This window comes from Chelonia mydas, chromosome 5 (genome assembly GCF_015237465.2).
Source record: "Chelonia mydas isolate rCheMyd1 chromosome 5, rCheMyd1.pri.v2, whole genome shotgun sequence".
NCBI classification, from domain to species: domain Eukaryota; kingdom Metazoa; phylum Chordata; order Testudines; family Cheloniidae; genus Chelonia; species Chelonia mydas.
In genome coordinates this window covers 15,742,068-15,760,357 of record NC_051245.2, presented here as the reverse complement: position 1 = coordinate 15,760,357, position 18,290 = coordinate 15,742,068, and the positions used below count along the sequence as shown (strand labels likewise).

Below are 18,290 nucleotides of genomic sequence, written 5' to 3'. Positions count from 1 at the left end.
TCCGTCCTGGTTATTACTTTTAATCAGCGATCAGAAAAATGTGGCAGAGCAAAAAGCATCCTAGAGGATTTTAAAAGGCATTCTCTCCCTACCCCTCTCCCCCCCGGTCAATTATCTAGCTGGGTATTTTTGTTTTACTTTCTTTTGAAGTATGATGTAATGTTAACAAAAGACTGAACAATTTCCCACTCTTACAAGAAAGTGCCTGCAGGCTCACTGACATGTATTGTATGAAACCCAGCAACTGGCCAGGACTTTGTTGGTTTTTGCCACTAAAAACAAATGTGAACTTAAGACTCTTAACTAACTGCTTTTTTTAAAAAATAACTGCTGGAAAATAGGTCAACAACAACAACCACCTAATCTCTCATACTTTGGGGCCCTAATTATATCAAGAAATCCCAAGAGTGCTTTGCAAAAGGCATGCTGTAATTTAATAATACAGTTGGCAGTGCCAAGCTCATGATTTAGAGTGTGATCCAAAGCCCGTTGAAGTAAATGTTGGAGTTGTTGCATTCACTTCAATGGGTTAAAGGTAAAAGGAATCCAAGATTTCACTTTGATGTAGAAGGAAACTGCAGCAGCATCTCCAGACAGGGAGTTCGTTGCCGCCCCCCGCTCAAAAGCCAAATGGCTGAAGTAGTGTCTGGCAGTGGTGGTATATTTAGGGGCTTGTCATAACACAAGGAAGTACATCTAGAGTAACAGAGCCAGCCATCCTGGTTTTGGTTCTCAATCACTTAGTGGGAGTTGAGGTTGCTCAGCAATTCGCAGGACAGTGTCCTTTGAGAGCTGGTTACCTGTTAGGTGTTGCATAGTTTGAGCTTTGTAGAAGGAACAAAACTGAACGACTGATGATACTCTACTCCTTTGTATGAAGGTTGTGTCGCTTAAGATGCCCAGTGCACAGAGAAGCCATACAGCGTATAGTTCTGTTGTTTGCAAAACCAACAGCGTCGTGTGGAGCTGGGCTCCATTTAATGTATCTTCCCAAAGACTAGAGAGCTTCAGTTAAACATTCTCATTTTTATGTCATCTCTGTCAACCAAAGTTAAACAAGATAGAATCTCAGATAGAAACCAAGTGCTGATTTCATGTTTTGACCCTGATCCTGGGAAATCGAGGATTAAAATTCCATTCTGAATCAAACTTCTCTCTAGGAATCTACCACCAGGGCATTCATCTCTTTAGTGGTTAACATTATTTCAAGAGATTGTCTCATTCTGAATCTATTCCGTCAAATAAATAGTCCCTACAAATTAGTTATCCACAGTTAACGACTAAATAGGAAATTAACATCATGAAGCCAGTCTGAGGTTGGTTAAAATACTAAATTGCACAATAACTGTAGTAATGACCAAGCTCAGTGACACAGCTTCTGTTATAAATGGTAAAAGCTTGTGATAAAGCTGTTTTGTTTTTTCCTCCCTCCACCTTCCCATCCGAATAGTAGGCAGCCCTGTAGCTTAGATATGTGGGTGTTTTCTTGTCTCCCGGCCTCAGCTCGCTGAGCTCCTGCTGAATTTGTATTTCTCTTTATGTCCTAGAAACAGGATGAACACCTGAATAATTTTTGCAGATTGCTTGGCGTGGAGCACAGCCAGATGGAGCACTGGCTGTGCCATCGGAAGCTTGTCACAACAGCTGAGACGTACATCAAGCCCATGTCTGTGCAGCAAGTCGTGAATGCCAGGAATGCGCTAGCCAAGCACATCTATGCCCAGCTGTTTAACTGGATTGTGGAGCATATCAACAAAGCCCTGCATACCACCGTCAAGCAGCACTCATTCATTGGGGTTCTGGATATCTATGGGTAGGAAAGGCCTCTGTTTCTTCTGCTTTCATTGGCCAGTCTGTTGCTCTGCTTCCTTTAGCTTGCCATGTTCTACTTCAGTTAAACGTGAGTTTTTAGAAATCTGATCCATGCAAAATCTGTTCCCGAAGGGATTGCTAGGGGAGACTGGATGTGCAATACATTGAATGGTAGATGTTGCACTGAGCAGGATTACTTGTAGCCTGATCCTGCTAAGTGCTGAGCTCCAGGAGCACTGGTGTCATCCTCTGCCTTCCCTAAAGTGCCCATCACCTTGCAGGGCCATGCCCTTATTACTTTCCCCCTCTAAAACAGTCAAGACAATGGATCAGGCTTGCAGGAAACTCAGACGCCGTGCAACTCTCTTTATAGGGAAGTAGAATTATGATGACTTGTTTAGAATACCCTGCCTCTGTATTGGGCTGTTCGTGCACAGACATCATGAGTTCTCCTTTCTATGGGCTCCGGCCTAGGAGGATGACATGGTGTGATAAAACAGTTGGTGACCTGTGCTAAACAAGTAACAAAGTCCTTGCCCCTGAGAGCTTACAGTATGGGGGAGCAAGCTGGTACAGCGAAAAGAGAACAAGCACAGAGCATCGTGTGTTGTCTGTATTACAAAATTGGAATCCTGCTTCAGCTTTCAAAGCCTCCCCTTCCACTCTCTTGCAGACTTGGGTCTGTTTGGATGTAGGGCTTTGGTCTGGGCCAATCTCTATTCCATGTGAAGGAGGAGGGAGAAGGGGCTTTGTGTATATTAAAAGTCCTGACTGCTTTCATTGCATTCCAGTGTGCGTATAGACAGATTTCAGAGTAACAGCCATGTTAGTCTGTATTTGCAAAAAGAAAAGGAGTACTTGTGGCACCTTAGAGACTAACCAGTTTATTTGAGCATAAGCTTTTGTGAGCTACAGCTCACTTCGTCGGATGCTGTAGCTCACGAAAGCTTATGCTCAAATAAATTGGTTAGTCTCTAAGGTGCCGCAAGTACTCCTTTTCTTAATGTGCTTATACTGTCTGTATTAGAGCAGCCCTCCATTTAGACCAGTGGTCCCCAAACTTCTGAGGGTAGCACCCCCCATACCCCTGTCCGTGACCCCTCCCAGGGCCAGGAGCAGGAACACGGCACAGGGGGCTAGGGGACGACACACAGACCGGTGTAAGGGGGCTGAGGCTGGGACCGCAGCTGGGGGTGGGTCTGGGGCCAGGAGCAGGGCCAGGGGCGAGAGCGGAGCTGTAGCCAGGCTGCGGAGGGGGCCGGAGGCTGGGTGTGGCTCCACTCCCTCCCCCAGCCTCACCCTTGGCCCTGGGCCAGGAACAGCCACAACCAGAGGCTGGGGACAGGAAGCTGATAGGGTTGCCAAGCCTCCAGGATTGGCCTGGAGTCTCCTGGAATTGGCATCAATCTCCTGGTGACTACTGAAAACATCTGGGAGATTTTAGTAGGATATTTTAAGAAAATGACGTTGTCATGTTGGGGGAAAAAATCTCTTGAAATAACTTCAGGGTTGGCAACCCTAGGAGTGGAGCCACCACCGGGCTGTGGTGGGGGCCAGCACCTGGACCCCTGGCTGGGTGTGGAGCTGGGCAGGGAGCTGGGCCATGGCTGGCAGTAGGGAGGGAACAGAGCTGGGGGCGGGGTGGGGCTCGGGTGGTGCTTCCTACCCTATCTCCATGAGGGCTGGCCTGGGCCCTGCCGTGCCCACCTATGAGGGACACGCCACACAGTTCGAGGACCTTTGACTTAGACTAAAGGATGACCTTGTGACTAAGGTATAAGACGGGAGGTCCAAGAGCTGGATTCTCTTCCTAGCTCTGCTGTTGACTTGCTGGGTGACCTTCAATTAAATTGCTCAGTGCCTCAGCTTGCTTAGCTCTGAAATGTAATACCTGTGTCACAAGGGTGTTGTGAAGCAAGATGGGGTTGCAGCGCTCCTAAGGTTTGGCCCCGCCACCCTGACTGGACCAGATTTGTGTGAGTGGAGTTGTGACCTGGCTCATGGAGTTGCTCACTCAAATTTGGCTTACCCAGACTCATGTCATCGTGATGGCTGGGCCAAACCTGAGTGGTACAGGGACCCCAAATGTTACAGTGCCTGGAGCGTGAAGCCAAGTCCAGCCAGCCCCATGGGACAGGAGCCACAGGAGCTGCCACACGACCCTTTGAAACATTCCGGTAATACAATTTTGGGTCCTGACCCACGGGTTGGGTAACCCAGCCTTAGAACTTAGCCCAGGTTTGCCCAAAAGCTCATGTACAAGGATGGGGATTCCCTTTTAACCCAGTGCAGCCTGCGGCACCTTTCATCACCTGAGCTCAGGGGCCAGCAGCAGAGTGCTATAGCAGGAGCTTGATTATTTCCACACCACTGCTGCAGAAAAAGAGCTGGGCAGTCTGCCGCGTCCCCAGAAGATGCGGAGCAGTCAAGGGTGGAGTGAAGAGTGGGCCAATCCATTGCTATCCCTATCCTTACAGCTAAAGGAAAAGAGGTGGAACAGTGGGACTGCCAGCAACCCCCTGAAGAGCTGGAAGGGGGGACAGCTAGCTATTCAGCCATCCCCACCCCGAAGACGTCAGGTAGAATGGACCAGGTAGATGGCCACTGGCCCGCCTCCTTACAACTGTTAGATATAACAGGGAGCTCAGGGCCTCTTGTGGATAAGTGATTAGTGGAAGGGCAGGGCAAGATGCCAAGCGACAGAGAAAGAAGCCCCAACACCAGGCAAAAACCCACCTGATGGCAGGCACAGTCACAAACTTGGCTTGTCAAATCCTAATGAGTTTAGAACTCAAAATGGTACCCCACTCTAGGCGTGTTTTGAGTTTATTTACAGAAAGCTCACACAATCCTAGTCACTACTCAGTTAATGGAATTGGGGCAGGATTCTCACTTCTGCATACAGCACCATGGGATTTTTAACTTTGTTTTCTCATGCCTGGGAGGTCTGTTTAATATTCCATCTGAGAGAAAGCCCGTACCCTCAGCCACCAAGCCCTCCCATCCCCCCAGCCCACAAAAACACAATGCTAAAGCATCAATGAAGTACTGACTGTGCTGGAAGAGACACTGCCTACACATTCAATATCCGCATGACCTGCAGCACCTTCATGATCCTGGAAGGCTCCCATCAAGAATACCGAGCCAGTATGACCCTGCCTACTTTGGGATCTGATAACAGATCAGTTTGAGGTGGTGTGGCTGTTGGCATAGGGATTTGTTAGCACCAAGGGTGACCCACATGGATACTCCAAGATCCAGAGAATCCTTGCAGCCAAGAAGTTGCCAGCTGCAAACAGCATAAGCTGAAGAGTGGTTCTAAAGGAGTGTAAGTCAGAGGAGCTTTTACAAAAATATTGTTTCCTGTCCAAGTTGCCTTGATTCCAGAGAGATTCCCTGTGGACTGTAATGTGTCAGAAAAATACTGTTATTGAAGAAGGAGCCATATGGACTGTATCAGGAAAGTGTAGACAAGTCAGTTGACATCAAAGTAAGAAACAGACAAACACTTGCAGAAATCTAAATAAAAGTTGATTAGAGGGTAATGCCCATGAAATATTAAGTTAGACAAGAAAACCTCCATTACTGTGATACAAGCACAGGACCTTTCTGCTGAAGGTCATAAAAATGCGTCTCCCCTGAAACACTGAACCAAGATGACACAGTCAGTCTTCTGCCCAGCAGATGCTGCTGGCATAAGAGTTACTAGGTGGGTACAAGGGTGTGAGCTGAGACAAAGTAAGATGGTCCCCAGTTCCGATGCCCCTCTACCAGATGGGCATTTCGTAACTTTTTTTGCTTTTCTGAGTATTTCATCTAGCTTAATGTGGGGATTGTGGCATTAATAAGTTCTGTATTATCTCTTCCTTCTGAAAGAGTGATGTTGCAGGACTTGTCTGTGTGTTAGCTTAGCAATCAGCTTCCTTATTTTCCCTCACACATAATCAGACCTGGGACCTTTTAGGCTGGGATTTTTAGACCCCTTTGAAAAGGCTAGCCTTAGCACTTATTAACATTTTTAAAGTGAATTGGTGTATGTATTCAGTGCTAGTGAAAAGTTCTGAGTGGATGCCTGTGGAAACCAAAGTCCTACAGAGCATGAGGCTCCCCATGCTGCCCCACCAACAGCAGAGGAAAGAGATTATTTTACTGATTCCATTAAGAAATGATTGTGCAGGGTTCTGCCCTTAAATGTTCACAGGGAAAACCAGCAAAAGGCTATGCACCCCACCAGAGGGCAAATGGCAGTTCCTCTCGAGCTAAACCAGTGATATATTCAGGATTGCGCTCAGGACTGGACTTGGAGCTCCCAGCACTGACTCCTGAGGGAGCCTTGAACAAGTAACTTAAACTCTATCAGTTTCCCTACGTGTAAAAAGAGAGATAATACTGACCTACCTCATAGGGAGTTGAGGATTATTTAGCTAATGGTCATAACACTCTTTGAAGAGGAATGTACTATATAAAAGGTAAGTATTCACAACATTATTATTATAACACCACATATATGGTTCTTATCACCTTGAATCTTAATTAAGGTTACATTGTACTATCTATCTATCTATCTATCTATCTATAGTTAAGACTATATTATATCTTGGAATCTATTTAAGGTGTCCGGCCAAATCCTGGATGTTATCCCTATGGGAGATGGGTGTCTGCTCTCTGTACCTTTATCACAAACCCACGATTTGTTGATACTGAAATTTTGTTTGCAAAGGAACAAAAATGTTGTGTCTTTGAAGGATTTACTTATTATCCAGTATTATAGCTGAGGCTGATAGCACCGCTAAGGTTGTCTAATATTGCCCATTATAAGGCCCTGGTTTTCAGTCATTTAACCAACTGGGCTAAACTTTTCTGTGCCAGATGTCTGCCTCCGGGTGAATTTTTTGTGTGTGGAAAATTTCAGCCAAAACAGTTCAGCCGTTTCTGAGAACAAAACTGAAGAGAAATTCATTGTTTGGCCCATGTTGAAAAAATTCTGCCCACGCTGCGCATGCTCCAACCTTGGCTGAACAGGATTTCCCTGCAATTGCAGCTCTGGTCTGCAGCAGTGTGGGCTAGGTCTGGGCACCTGAACTGCAAGACCAGGGAGCCTCTCCTGTGCTCTCAGTGTCTCCCCTGCTGGCACCCAGGCAGCATGGAGGAGGAAACTGCATTATTTGAATACGATGGGGCTAAGAGCTACAGGACGGGGAACGGAGAGGGTGGGAAGGGAGAATAGGACTGGATGCTATGGGTATGGGTGAGGAGAGAGGGAGATTGGGACTGGTGAGGAAGGATTCTGGGACTTGGAGGAAGAACCTGAGGTTGGACAAGAAGCCTGGGGAGGGAGATTGGGATTAGGAGCCATCGGGGCTGGGAAATGCGGGTGGGAGAGGAGTGGAGCAACTGGAGGGCAGGGTGGGGTAGAGAGACAGATAGGAGGAGGAGCTGAGGCAGAAGGAGAACTGTGAATTGCTGGGCAAGGGGACTGGGAGTAGGGATGGAGACTGGAGGGGTGAAACTGACTTGCTGACCAAGAAGACTGGGTTTGGGCTGAGATGCTGTAGGGGTGGAGCATGGATGGCAAGAGGAAATGTCTAGAAAACATGACCTACAAGGCAAAATTGAGAATGCTGGGTTTGGGTAGTCTGGAAAAGAGAAGACTGAGGGGGGACATAGGTCTTCAAGCATGTATATTAAGAGGGGGGTGATAAATTGTTCTCCTTATCCACTGAGGACAGGACAAGAAGTAATGGGCTTAAATTGCAACAAGGGAGATTTAGGTTAGACATGAGGGGAAAAACTGTCAGGGTAGTTAAACATTGGAACAAATTACCAAAAGTATCCAACATACACTGTTCCTCAGCTCCCCATCTTTAAAGTGGGGGTAATACCCCCTCATCTCAGCGGTGCGAAAATAATTAATTAATATTTGTCCAGAACTCAGATACTGTAGTGGTGAGCACTGTAGAAAATCCCATGAGGAAATTAACAATTCTGTCTTCAGAGCAGAGTTTGAGTAGTGTGCAGAAAATAAGGCCTGGGGCCGCACATTGAACAATGAGGATAAAACAAAATATTGAGTAGCTGCTCATTAATTAAACACCATCCATTCTGTGCCCGAAATATGGTAGGGGTCTTGTGGAAAAAATAGTATGCGATCAAGTCATAGGTGCCGACTCCAGGGCTGGAGCACCCATGGAAAAAAATTAGCGGGTTCTCAGCATCCACTGGCAGCCAGCTTCCCTCTTCCCCCAGCACGTCTCCCCCACCGGCAGCCCTGCTAATCAACTTCTTCTCCTCCCTCCCAGCGCCTCCAGCCCACCATGGATCAGCTGTTCCAAGGCAGGCAGGAGGGGCTGGGAGGGAGAGGCAGGAGTGGGGAGGGGGCGGGAAGAGGCGGGGGTGCAGCCTTGGGGGAAGGGTTGGAGTGGGAATGGGAGTAGAGCGAGGGTGGGGTGAGGATGGGGGCTTGGGGGAAGGTGTGGAGTGGGGGCGGGGCCTGGGGCGGCGGGGGAGGTGGAGCACCCACCGGGTAAAGAGGAAGTTGGCACCTATGGATCAAATCATTAATGACTGTATCATAATACATATGCACAAGGGGGCATACTTAAGATTGCACAGACAACTTTAATTGTGGAATTTCTGAACTTATGATTGCTTGACCTTGCAATCTTAATAGTCTTTCATTGTATGTTTTATATATATATGAGGTATATGTATAGTGCATATGTGGCTGTATAACAGTTTGTGTGTTAAGAAAAAGTATCAGTCTATTCATCCAGTAGCCCAAATTGGCTCCATCGTATACAATGGCTACTCTACAGTAAAACAAACACCTCAGTATTTGGCATGAAGGCTGGAACTGCTCCAAAGGAACCATATGTCTTAAGAGAACAATTTTTTTAAACCTGGGGGACAAGAGCAATTGCACTGAAATTTCAATATCTTGAATAAATAATAATCCTCCTTTTAAAATGATGGGCTACCTAAATACAGCATTTACTGTTTTGGCCAGGCAGGTAACTGGTGTGAAGTACCTTTCCATAATGCATTTTTTAATCCTCCATGAAATTACCGTGGTCTGTTGTTTTTTGTTTTGTCTTTTGAAGCAGTGAGGACACAACATTTGATTCATATGTAAATAGTAGGACACTTATTACGGGAAGTCTTGAAACTCAAAGTAAGGACTGACGCTTTGTTGTTAACTCCTGCTTTTGTGCTGCTTTTTCCCACTCACAAAACCAGTTACCTGTTTTGGTTTTTGGTTTTAGTGCTGGTGAAAGGTCTGGTATTTACAGCATAGCTAAGGACCTCTGTTTATCCTCAGAACAAGTACAGCATGCACAGAGACAACTTAGGCTTTGCCTGCCTCAACCCTGACCAAGTGAAGCCACCTCTAGAATGAGCCAAAAGTTTGGTCTTCATGGCCTACTCAGTCCCTCATGCCTGAGACTGTTTGTCACCAATAAGGGCGGTTATGGTGGGGTTGTGATCATCTCCTTGCTAAACCTCCCCCCCCCCGCCGACCCTAAATCTTTCTGTAATTCAGACTCATGAGTCAGCAAAATTGTTCTTCAGCATCCTAGGAGTGTAATTCTCCTTCTTATAAGGGAGTTAATGATGCCAGATCCTGATTCACTGGCAGATGTGGGGACAGTTTGTTTTATTTCTTTACTGTTTGCAGTATGAAAAGATACAAAAATATACAGGTGAGCATGAGCCTGGTCCAACACTCCATACTTAAGTTATGAACTTCTGGGTGGGTTTTGTCACGAGAAAGTTGTTGTAGAATTAAACCTTAATTTTGTTTTGATAAGTATCGAAAGAGATCCCCATTCTTGGTCAAATTCTCAGCTGGTGTAAACTGATGCAGCGGGAGAACTTGGCCTTTGGACACTGAAATGTTCCAGAGATGTCTCCGAAAACTCAGTAGACAAGAGACAAGCATGTAACAATTAGGAAGAATGGGGAAGCACAATAGTAGCACATACACATTCCTTGCCTGTTGCATTATATATAAGTTACAAAACAGAGGGGAAGGGAGCAGAAATACCACATAAAACAAATGTGTAACACAGCTGTACGAATTTAAACATAGAGACAGACTGAGGAGGTGGGGGATGAGAAATCAGGGAAAGAGAACGTCCGATCCCAGGTTCAAACCATCAGTCGGCCAAACCTGGATTAATGCTCACATGCCGAGTCCATCCAAGCAATATGTATTGGTCTATAAGTGATATTGCACATTAAGCTGTTGTTTTCGGTCTGTAGACTGGGAGCAACAGGAGGAAGGTTGTGACTCCCCTGTAACAATTGCCATTATTTACGGCTGTGAGAGTTACTGTGTCCAGGGTACTAGTTAAAAGCTGCCTAGGTGTTACTCTGGCTCCCCTTCCTTGCCTCCCTGCCCAATCCATTCTATTTGTCATCCTGGCTGCTTTTTATTTATTGGTTGAATTGTCAGTCCCCTGTAGCAGATAGGACAGTATGGGGGAAGGTTTTCTATTTTTATTTTTTGCACCAAGGTTTAGTGAATGCAATGAAATTAATTGAAACAAAAGAGCCATTTCTTTGCTTTTCCCATTAGGAGATCATCGTAGCACAAGGTATCTTTCAGGAGCAAAACCTCCTAGTCAGAATACATACAGAGCAGACAAAACAAACCGTTCCATCAATTAGCAAATATCAGTGAAACTGTTTCGTTAATTAGCAAGTTCACAGAAATTTGCCTTCGAGTTGATCCTCAGCTTGACAGCTAGCAAAGAAAAATGCTTTAAGGTAGGGCTTTCCTTTTCATGTGGCTGGACCTTCGCCACCAGGAGTATTTGATAAATCACAAGCTCCCTTCCGATTTTTTAATTTGTCTCCTGGATCTTGTGAAAATAAATGAATTCAGCTTGGTAAAAACACCATTTATGTGTGTCTGGCTTCAGTGCTGAAAGTGCATGCTGAGGATTGAAGGCATGATACCACGGCTGCATTCACAAGTTCTTTTGATAGACAGCTTGTTGTGACTAGATATATAGCTGCTCTCCTACTCCTAGCAACCTTTCAGAGGGGATTCACAAATCATATCCTAGGTCTCTGAAGTAGAAAAACAGCGTCCACTCTGATATCATTCTCTCCTTCTCTCATTCATGTGCAGTATTCTTTTCTATCTACCATTCTTCCATGTGCCTTCTTCTCTCCCTCCCGCCCCCCCCCCCCCCCCGCCCCTGTCTGTTTTAATTAAATCTCTCTTCTGCTCATTGCTCAATGTGATCACCAAGTTGCTGGAATTTGTATTTTTATGGCATTTCAAAAGACTAGTGTCCATTAGTATCTAGAGGATTTAGGTTATTGTGATTAAAAGAGGCGTTCCAAAGACCTTGCTCTTATTAAACGTACTGCAGTAGGATATTTTTCACAGAGCTCATTACACCTGGGACCTCCAGTAAATGCAGTAGTCAAAGAAGGGGGATTGAAATCAAACAGAAACACATCATAAGTTCTTCAAGGATAAATTATGTCGAATACTCAGCAATATTTTAATGATGACATGTAAACAGTTTTCAGTTCCATGGGCCGAGGAAATCTGCTGTACTAAATATTTCAGAGATTGATTTCACTGATGTAGCACGAGGAATTGAATTCCTCAGTTTAGAAACTGCTGTGCTGACTTCTGTCATGAATAATAACATCGTTGATCCGTTGTTTGGGAGGTGGGGGAGGAAACCTTATAACCCTGGTCACTATATTTGATGAGAAGAATGCTGACAAATGTATTAAACTGCCTCCTAATGACAGAGTTTTGTTAATCAGCCTGCGAACGTTGGATTTTGTTGAAGGCAATTCTGTTACAAAATGTAAAAGCGACAGCCTATATAACCTCATTCATTTTCAGATGACTGGAGTTAAGTCATTACATTTGATGGTCTGGGAATTGTTACCTGATAATATTCAAGAAATTGGGAAATTATGAACTAATTTTGGGCTGTATCAAATAATGAGACTCTAGAGAGTGGAGTATTACAAATGTAAGCCTTAAAAATGACAGAGAAGATATTTAAACCTTTTTTCTTTATGGAGCAGTAAGAACATTCTGCCAGTGAACACAATTCCCATTATCTGACCAGTTGCCTTGCTGTGCCTTTTTCTTTACAGTAGGCTTATATTAATTACAATTATATTAATTTAAGAAGTAGGCACTGCCGCTTGCTTCTTCCCTCAAAGAATAATTTAAACTATCTGCAGATGTCAGTCCTTTTTTCCTAGACTTTGCCTTAGAAATACTTATTCACACCATTAACACCTGGTGATACCCCGTGGAATCTAGAAAAATGCTTACAGTATACAGCAGCTGGTGTACAAGTACAGTTATCCAGTTTCATTACAAGTAGGATTTAACTTCTGGCTTGTTTCAGTGGTTTGTAACTGCCTGATTGCAATTTAAGTTATAGTGAAAGGACCAAACTCTTTGCTTGCATTGCTCCATTGAAGTCAGTGGAGTTGTGCCAGCAGACTTTAACCCAATGTTGCCATTGCAGTGGGTTCAGTCCTGCCCCCCCACCCCGCCCCGAAGTCAGTGGCAAAATTTCCATTGGCTTCAAGAGGAGTAGGAAGGATCAGACGCTGATGCCATTCTTCAGTATGAATGGCATCATACAATGCCATTCTTTCAGACCCCGCCCCTGTGGAGGGCTCTCAGGCAAAGGAAACAGAGCAGGGTGTGGGGAGGCAGTGCAAAGGGCACGCACCTCCTGTATGGATTCTCACTGTGAATGAGCTTCCCCTGCAGAACCTGGCGCACTTACGAGTTTGTGGAGGGGCAGAGCTTCAGGATCCATAGCTATGCAGATGCATGTTTTTCCCCCTTGGCCCAGGGATCTTCTTACATAGAGGGCATAGTCCTGCCCCTTGAGTATTGTTTTACTGACCTGGAGCAGCATTTTTCCATCTGACTCTAACCCCGAAGTCTGTTTTGAGATCATAAAGCTAGGGAAAGAGAAGACCTGCAAGGCCTTACAGCCCATCCTGCTACAACTGCAGCATTGTGGAGAGGCATTAGCTTCTATTATAAACCCTTATTTTCTGGACCCTTTGTAACTTTGGCTTAGATGATGAGTTAAACTAGTAATTTCCAGGCCAAATCGAAAGACAAATTGAAGTCATTGGGGTTAAACCAGTATAAGTAAGATCAAAACCAGGCTCTGATGTCTGGAGCGCGAGGGGTTGAATCAGATCTCTCCATTTAAGTTTAACCTTTATCTCTTACTGCTGTAAAAATACCCATTTGTTCTTGCCAATTTAAAAGATAAATAATGAAAAAAATTCACTAGCGTTTCACTTGAATGCTGTCAGGTTTGCAATGAATATTAGAATGAAGACTATAATAATCCCTTCCAAATTCCATTCACAAATAGATATATTTTATATTCCTTCTTCAGCAACTGGTCATTGTGAAGAAAACTGCTCAACTAAGTTGTGTAGCCTTATTATTTAATACTTTTGTTCCCCAAGAGAGATTGTTAGGCTTCCTATCTCAGATGGGGATATAATAGCACTATGTGAAGTGTTACAAGCTGTACTGGTATTGAACATCTGAACAGTGCCTAAAGAGTGAATCCTTTCCAGTCCCTTAAATTCTGGTATGCGAAAATGCAAGTCTTGTGGACTAATATGCTTGTGAAGTTGGGAAAGAGGGAATCTGGGGACTCTGCTGGATAACTGATGTTTTCTAGCATGTGGATGGTAACATCATTTCAGAGTTAAGTAGATTTCAGAGGAAGCAACACTTACACTGATTTATTCATTGCTCTGCAGGTTTGAAACTTTTGAAGTGAATAGCTTTGAACAGTTTTGTATCAACTATGCCAACGAAAAACTTCAACAGCAGTTCAACTCGGTAAGGTCAGCTTAAAAATGTTTCATAAGATTAATACAAAACTTTGGATAAAAGCCTGGCCACATTTTCCTGTGCCAGGCTTCCACTTAGACAAACTTGTCTCCACTCTGGCCAGCTCTCACTATTAACATGAATTCGGCAGTTATAGCATAATCCCCACGGGGCAGAAATCATGCAGTAGAACTGTACTATGTTTTCGTTGCTAAAGGTGAGTTTTGCTTGGTTTTGGTTTTGTTATAAATCTGAATCTCTTAGCAGGTTTGTAAACAATTTATTCCAACCTGGATCCACTGATGTTTCTGAGTGGTTTGTATGTGAAACCATTGGGAAACTGGTTTTTGCATAGTTTCAACCCCAAACCAAGCTAAACCTGGCTGTTTGCACTGAATCTGTTTCAGGATTTAAAAAGAACTCAGGAGTGGAAACCTCTAGGAGGCTGACCTAACCTGCTGAGAACTGAAACTACTTCACGTTGTATGCTTGTATTATACACATTCTAACACAATTTGTTGTGTTTGTCTTGGGATGTGAACAGATAGATGGAGTTCTATATCTACATTGAGTAGACATAAAAATGTCAGAAACTTTACACAATTAAGGGTCTGATTCCAATTTCATTGAAATCCATGGGAATTTTGCCATTGACTTCAGTAAAAGCAAGATTTGACCCTAATTTTGGGTAAAGTGGATCTACAAGAGAATTTGTTGAATTTGAGCAACTAAATTCTGTGGGGCAGTCCTGGTACTTTAAAACTGTTCTGTACATGTAGTGACGCACAGTTGCAATATATGTAAAGCATCATACTATATATCAATGCTTCTTTAAGAAATGAAGAGGAAAGTGATGGGTTTAATTTGCGCAGTACACAACTGTTTTAATACGTACAACTGTTGCTTCTAAAGCAAAAAAATTCAAATTCAGTGATGACATGTTTTGAAGAGGTTTTAAAAGCCACCTTTGAAGGAAAAAAATGCATCTGAGCCAGACATTTTTGTTTTTTTTTTCGTTCCTCGTGGTTAGAATATCTTAGAAATGATCAAAGGACTTTTAACCTCTTGGAAATCAGTCTGAGAAACTGCAGCCAGTGGGGGACCTTTTTTCCAGAAAGTTGTGTGTATGAAAACAGGAATCCATATTGAAAATGTCTTCTGAATCACAGCTGTGATGTTAACTCCCAGCCTCTCGCTTCTGTGGAAGTGTGCTCAGATACTTTGGTGGCGTGCACCAATATAAGAACCTAGATAGGTAAATGTCTGGGGTATTCTAGTTCACTGTGTAATTTACCCATCATGGCATATGAAAATGAGGAATCATTAGGGGAGGAGGCAGAGATCTTGAGTAATGTATAAGCTACATTATGCTCCCCTGTTAGGATATCACTCTCACTTATCTGTAGGGACCGTTTGAATAATTTTCCAGTGCTATATATAAAGAAAATATCCCCACCAAATGCTTTACAATGGTAGACTTTGAGATCCTTAGTCATACATGGGACCAACAAATAGCAGAGTTTTTAGTTACACTGCACACTGTCTTCAGCTGAAAATTCTAGCACTTCTCAGCCATGTACAGGAGAAAACTACACTTCTAGTAATTGCAATAGGTAAGTGGGATTAGGGAAGTTTAATTATTAAAAAGGTAACAGTTCAGTAAAACTTTTTTGTCTTTTCTGATCACAGCATGTATTTAAGCTGGAGCAAGAAGAGTATATGAAGGAACAAATCCCTTGGACTCTTATAGATTTTTATGACAATCAGCCCTGCATAGACCTTATAGAAGCCAAACTTGGTATCTTGGACCTGCTGGATGAAGAGTGTAAGGTAAAGAAAAACACTGACGTCATCACTGCCTTTTTATCATTCTCAAAGTAACTTGAGCAGGCTAGTCATGCTGCATTCAGCGTGATGGGTCCCAAAGTTCACCCACCAGCACTCTCCAGGAGCAAGAGGGGGCCAATAAAACAGTCCTTGTCCAAAACGAACTGCAGTCTGGTGGTCTTGTTGAATTCATCATTCCTCCTGGGTTCTCAGGTAACGACGGTAGCCTATAGTATCTCTTACCTAATTCATCTGACTAGGAGGCTATGACCACTCCTCTTAGATGCAGAATTTGCAATAGTCATCCCCTTCTTTGTGACCTCTCCACTAGGTAAGGCTATTGCAATGTGCTTTACTTCTGGCTACAGTTGAAGACCACGGGTAAACATCACCTGACGCAGAAGGTTGCTGCCCACTTTCTAAATTGGGCAGACCGCTGACACACCACACCAGTGCTCTCATTTCTACATTGGGTGTAGTTACAGATGTTGGTGCTGATATTTAGTTCCCTAAATTGGACCTGGTTTGTTTTTTTTTTAGTTCCCCTCTCCAAGCCTATATCCTTTCACAGCAGTTGAAACTGGCTGCTTTTCCTTGTGGTTCCTGGGATAAGTCTTTTCGGGTGGTAGGGCTTTCTCAGTCTGAATCTCCACCTTTTGGAATTCACTCCTCTTAGTGAGTCGGCTACTGGATCCAGAATGTGGTAAATTTCTGAGCACACTCAAAAGCCTTTTAATTCATTAGATTTGAAGGAGTTTATTCATAAAGTTGATGACGCAATGACAAGCAACTAGTTGCAATCCTGAAGGGATAGATTGTAAGCTCTTTGGAGCAGGTATCATCTTTTTCATTTTGTTTGTACAGTGCATAGCGCAATGGGGTCTCAGTGCATGACTAGGGCTCCTAGACATGACAGTAATACAAATAATAAATAATGATAATAACGGATCAAATTTATGCAAGGGGTGAAATTCTAGGTTTATTGAAGTCACTGGCAAAGCTCCCATTGACTGTAGTGTAGCCAGGATTTCCTCCAAGTTGTCCAACTTGCTGAAATCAGATGCACTAGCCACCCTGATTCTATACCAAATGAGCAGAAGCCACCAAGACATCTGTGTGCTGATAAAGTCTGTCATTTGTACACTTTTCCCATGTTGTAATGGTTGCAGCAGTGAGATTTCATACAGTGAGATTTTTGTCTTAAATGTCTATCTCAGGGACTAGCAAAACTCAGTTCACCCGGCTGAAGTGGCTTTTAACTAAAGGTCAAACAAATGGCATTGGGAAGCTTGGGCACATTTTAAAGAGTTTCCTTACGGTGAGTTTGTAGAAACGGATTTCCATGTTTATTGCTGCTCAGCAATTCCTGAGCAAATGTGTTCAGCTTACAAATTAAGTCATTAACAGCCAGAACTGCAAACTCACCTTAGAATCCCAAAGTCAAGTTGGACTCTTCCTTGCTCATCTGTCACCAGCAATAACAATTTTGCAGCTGGAACTTAGTTAACATGATGCTTGAGCCAGCAGAATCCAGAGATTGTTAGATTGGCAGGGCTGGTAGAGTAAGGGGCTGGTAGAGCACAAACAGCAGAAATACCTTTGCCTAAACACACAAGGGGGAGGATCTGTTGAATAAGAAGGTGCTATTTTTGCAAACACTTTTCTGCTCATAATCTCCCTTTAACACAAGGGAGTAACTTCCTGGAAGTGGTTCTTCATGCCAGTTTCCGTGTAGTGTGATTAACAGGTCAGGGTTTTAACCATCTGTTATTAGGCAAGAAAGTTTGCATTAAGACTCAGGTCTGCCTGTCACAAGAAATGGCCTTGTGGGTCTGTGTGCATATATACAGTCGGGTAAACTGTTAGCCTTCGTGTTCAGTCAATGTAGAGGACCTTGCCTCTCCTGTAGCAAGGCATGTAAAGGACACTAATCACTCTTGTTAGCTCCATTGAGATTCATGAGCATAACAACAGGCCCAAGGTGAAGAGGAGGCAGAAGTGTCATGTTACATCAAAGGGACACTTTTCATATTTGTTATTTTAAATTCCTTTGTCCCTGCTGGGATTTAATAAGGTGTGTGACCTGTCCTCCTGTGTGAGAGAAAGGTGACTTCTTAGATGTGCGCTCGCTTCCTTCCATTTCTTATGTGGCACATCGACTTTCCTTCCCATTTAATATTACATTGTCTTCAGTGGCTAGTGGCTGGGTGTTATACTATTGATGGCTGGCTGTAATCATTTGTGATGAAGACGTGCACAGCAGGGATTTCTGTTTGTGTATTTACAGTGAGTCAGAGCTGAGATTTTTTCACTTGGTTAAGTGAATCTGATCTTACTTAATTAGGTATTTAAGTATCCTTGACCATTTTGTTTTTTTTAACTGAGCATTAGTCTATGAAATGCCTACTGTTTGCATTAATTTAGGTCTGCTTCGCTCGTGCATTCTAATGAAATCATAAGGTAAAATGGTGTGTTGTGAATAACACAAAGGAGAGGGCCTGGTGGAGCATGGCGCATTTTTGTGGTTTGACTCTTCCTTCTGATTCAGTGCTGGAGCAATGCCCAAGCGCAGTAATAGATGGCTTTCTGTTCCTGGAGGTGCTCTGTTTTGGGTGAGACATTATGACTTAAACACTTGTGGTCATGAAAGATCCCACCTCCCTTCTTGTAAGGGAATATAGAGGTTGATGTACTGGCCAAATTGCAATTGGATTGCATCCTTCCTACTGAAAATTTTCCCTGTTGCTGCTGCTTCTCTGTCATCCCTCGGGGTTTCCATTGGGAG

At 43.7% G+C, this 18,290-nt stretch overlaps 1 protein-coding gene across 4 annotated transcripts in view; it reads left to right on the top strand.

Moving 5' to 3' along the window:
* MYO5B (myosin VB) overlaps positions 1 to 18,290 on the top strand; it is a 357,700-nt gene that overhangs the window by 203,165 nt on the left and 136,245 nt on the right. For all 4 annotated transcript variants that reach the window (XM_043546335.1, XM_043546334.1, XM_027817527.3 and 1 more), the window contains exons 10-12: positions 1,548 to 1,813; positions 13,606 to 13,687; positions 15,368 to 15,508. In XM_043546335.1, the coding sequence (XP_043402270.1) occupies positions 1,548 to 1,813; positions 13,606 to 13,687; positions 15,368 to 15,508 (489 nt within the window). The remainder of the gene's footprint in view (positions 1 to 1,547; positions 1,814 to 13,605; positions 13,688 to 15,367; positions 15,509 to 18,290) is intronic.